Source organism: Leptosomus discolor, chromosome 6 (genome assembly GCF_034619465.1).
Source record: "Leptosomus discolor isolate bLepDis1 chromosome 6, bLepDis1.hap2, whole genome shotgun sequence".
NCBI lineage: Eukaryota > Metazoa > Chordata > Aves > Leptosomiformes > Leptosomidae > Leptosomus > Leptosomus discolor.
This window is the reverse complement of record NC_141396.1, coordinates 248,144-251,227: the sequence shown is the minus strand read 5'-3', so window position 1 is coordinate 251,227 and position 3,084 is coordinate 248,144. Positions and strand designations below refer to the sequence as shown.

The 3,084-nt window shown below is 69.9% G+C and overlaps 1 protein-coding gene across 1 annotated transcript; it reads right to left on the bottom strand.

The window, feature by feature from the left end:
* On the bottom strand, positions 1-1,989 carry NKX6-2 (NK6 homeobox 2). Its single transcript, XM_086467126.1, has 3 exons — positions 1,575-1,989; positions 1,002-1,174; positions 1-249 (listed from the first exon to the last, which is right to left on the bottom strand). Exons 1-3 carry the CDS (start codon positions 1,987-1,989, stop codon positions 1-3), a joined length of 837 nt encoding a protein of 278 aa, XP_086323252.1.
* Positions 1,990-3,084: the final 1,095 nt, after the last annotated feature.

The following is a 3,084-nucleotide window of genomic DNA, read 5'->3' as shown; positions in this document are numbered from 1 at the left end:
TCACAAGGTGTCTGAGCTGGTGCTGCAGGGGCTGACGAGGGATAGGTTCGTGGATTTGTGCTTTTTCAATAGCCTCGTGATTTTTTCGTCGTCTGAGTTGGGATCCAGGGGCTTATTGTATTCGTCGTCGTCCTCATTGTCCGAGCTCTCCTTCAGCTTCTCTGTCTCCGAGTCGTGCTTCTTCTTGGCCGAGGCCATCTCCGCCGCGTGCCGCTTCCGCCACTTGGTCCGTCTGTTCTGGAACCAGACCTGGGCACCGGCACCGGATCAGCCCCGCGCCCGCCGCGCCGCGCCGCCCCCGCCCCCCCGCCCCCCCCCTCCATCCCCTCCGGCGGCGGCGCCGGGCTGGGCCGCCCCGTCCCGCCAGCGCGGGGCTCCGGGAAGCCGCGGGCCCGGCCAGCGCCGGGGAGGGGCTGGCGGTGACACGCCGGGGCCGCCCGCCCGGCTCCTCCGGGGATGTCGCCAGCCGGAGCCGTGCGACAGTGAAATACGCAGCGGTTTCGCGGAACAACCATCTGTTGAAAACGGGGTACGGTGGCCAGAGAAATAATTCGGGACTAGGGACTCCCCGTGCGCTTCAACGCATCGGTGCACCTAAAGTCTTTGCTAAGAAATCTGCGGGGTTATGCAGGGTAAAATGGTGCCAGTTACCGGACACGATCTCCGCTGAAACCTGACCCGTTGAAAGCAATTATATGCCGGGGGATTTTCGGGGTTTTGTTTTGGTTTGTTTGTTTGTTTTTAAATATATATATTATATCTATTTTTCTTGAGTCGTTTGCAATTCTAAGCACAAAATAACTTCTGTAGAAACTGGCCTCAAATCTATCGAGTATCCAAATGCAATTTAAATCACAACTGACTTTTAAAAAAGGGCTGTACGGTTGTATAGTTTTCACGGTCACCGATAATTACTGCAAAAGCAAACGGTGACGGAGCTGCCGGGGCAGCGCGCGGCGGCCGTGAGAGCCCGTGCCCAGACCGCGCCCGCGGGGACCCACCTTCACTTGGCTCTCGGTCATCCCGAGGGAATAGGCGAGACGGGCTCTCTCCGGTCCTGCCAAGTATTTCGTCTGTTCGAAGGTTTTCTCCAAAGCAAAAATCTGCTGCCCAGAGAAAGTCGGCCGCGAGTGTTTCTTCTTGCCGTCCTTGTCCAAAACCATCCCCGCCTGAGCTGAAAGCGGAGTAGAAACAGCTCCGTCAGAGCCGCGGTCCGCACTGGTCCCGGCCCGGGGCCGGGGCTCCGCCCGGCGCGAAGCGGGGAGCGGGCCGCGGCGGGGACGCTCCGAGTGTCCGCCGCCGGTTCTAGCGCAGGACTCGGTCCCGAGACATCCCGGGGCGCCGCGGCGGGCCGAGGTCAGCCGCACCGGCCCCCTCGGGCCTGCCTTCGGGGTGCCGCGCCCGCGGCCTCCGCCGGTCCGGCCGCCCCGTCCACCGCGCTCGCCCGCCCGCGCCCGGCCTGGCTGCCGGCGCGTCGCACGGCGGCCCGCGGCGGGGGGGAGCCGGGCCGGAGCGCAGGCCGCCTGCCGGGGAGGCACCCCGGGCCGCGCCCCCCCGCAACCGGCCGCACTTACCGGGACAGGCGAGCCGCGGGTCTCTCCAGGGAGAGCCCTGCACCACTCCCGGCCAGAAAATGGGCGGCCGCCCCGGCAGCTCCGCCAGTGGCTTCGGGTAGCGGGAGACGGCCGCGGGGTTGAAATAGACGCCGGCCGAGGCCGCCAGTCCGTTGATGCGGGGCAGCCCGCCCAGCAGGTTGCTGGCGGTGCCCACGGGCCGCCCCAGGATGTCGCTTATTCCGTGCGGCGTCCCCAAGGGGAGCTGCGTGTTGAGTCCGCCCAGGGCCGGCGCCTTGAAGCCGGAGGGGTTCTGCAGGGTGTAGGGGAAGAGGGAGGTCTTCATCTCGGCCATGTTGTGCAGCGCGGCCAGTGGCGTACTGCTGAGGACGAACGCGCTCTGGCGATTAGCATCCATCTGCCCCACCGCTAACATTTGCGGTCATCAACGAGCGCGGGTCTTTCTCCAACCACGCCGGCAGCTGCTCTGCCGCAACCCCGCGCCAGGAGCGCTGGTCGCGGGCGGGACGGCCCCTTCGCTGCTCGCAGCTTCAAAGCGACAGCAAGTACCGAAGTTTGCCGGGAGCAGGAAAACGCCAGCTCTCCTCCGCCCGCCTCCACAGCTCGGCGACGCGCACCGCGAACTTCCAGGCTGGAGCGGAGCGGTGACAGCCAAGCCGGGGCAGCACGGCGAAGCGGCGGTCCTAGGGAGAAGAACCCTCCCGGCGGAGCGTCCCTGCCAGGCTGCGGCTCCTGCTCTCCGCGCGGGATCCAGCGGGAGGAGGCCCGGGACGGGATGGGACGGGACGGCGGGGTGGGCGCCGCTGGGCTGGGCTGGGCTCCGCGCCTCGCCTCAGCCGCGCGTCCCGGCGGCGGCAGCGGGGACCCTCCGCGCCGCGCCCCGGGGCGCAGATAACCGCGCGGGCACCTGCGAGCTCCGCGCCCATTGGGCGGCCGCCTCCCCGCGCCGCCGCCACGGCCCAATCGGCGGGCGGCGAGCGCCCCCACCCCAACACGTCACCGCCGGGCCGGGCGGCCCCCGGGCGCCGTGGGAGCGCGCGGAGCTGCACGTGGCCGCGCCACGGCCGACGGGACCCCCGCGCGGGCCCCGGCCCCGCCCGCCGCGGCACCCGCCGGGACGGCCCCGCTCCGCTCCCCGCTCACCGCTCCGCTCCCGGCCCGCCCCCGCCGCCTGCGGCCCCTGCTCGTCGGCCCGCGGCGCGGCAGGCGGCCGGCTCTCCGGGGGGGGCCGCCCATCCCGGCCGCCGCGTCGGGCCCTTCCCGCCGGTTGCAGGACCTCCACTGAGCCCGAAAGGGCTCGGATCTGGGAGACCCACCCGCGCCGGCGGCGGGGCCGGGCAGGGGCCCGTCGCGCTGCGGGGGGATGGCGGCTCCGCCGCCGCGGGGCTGCTGGGCGGGGGGAGCTGCCAGCTGCCCCCGGCCCCTTCTGCTGGGTGATCGGTTCCGTCTTCAGCTCGCGGCAGCCGCCACCCTCTCGTTAAAGTCGACCGTTTACAGCGGGGCTCTCAGG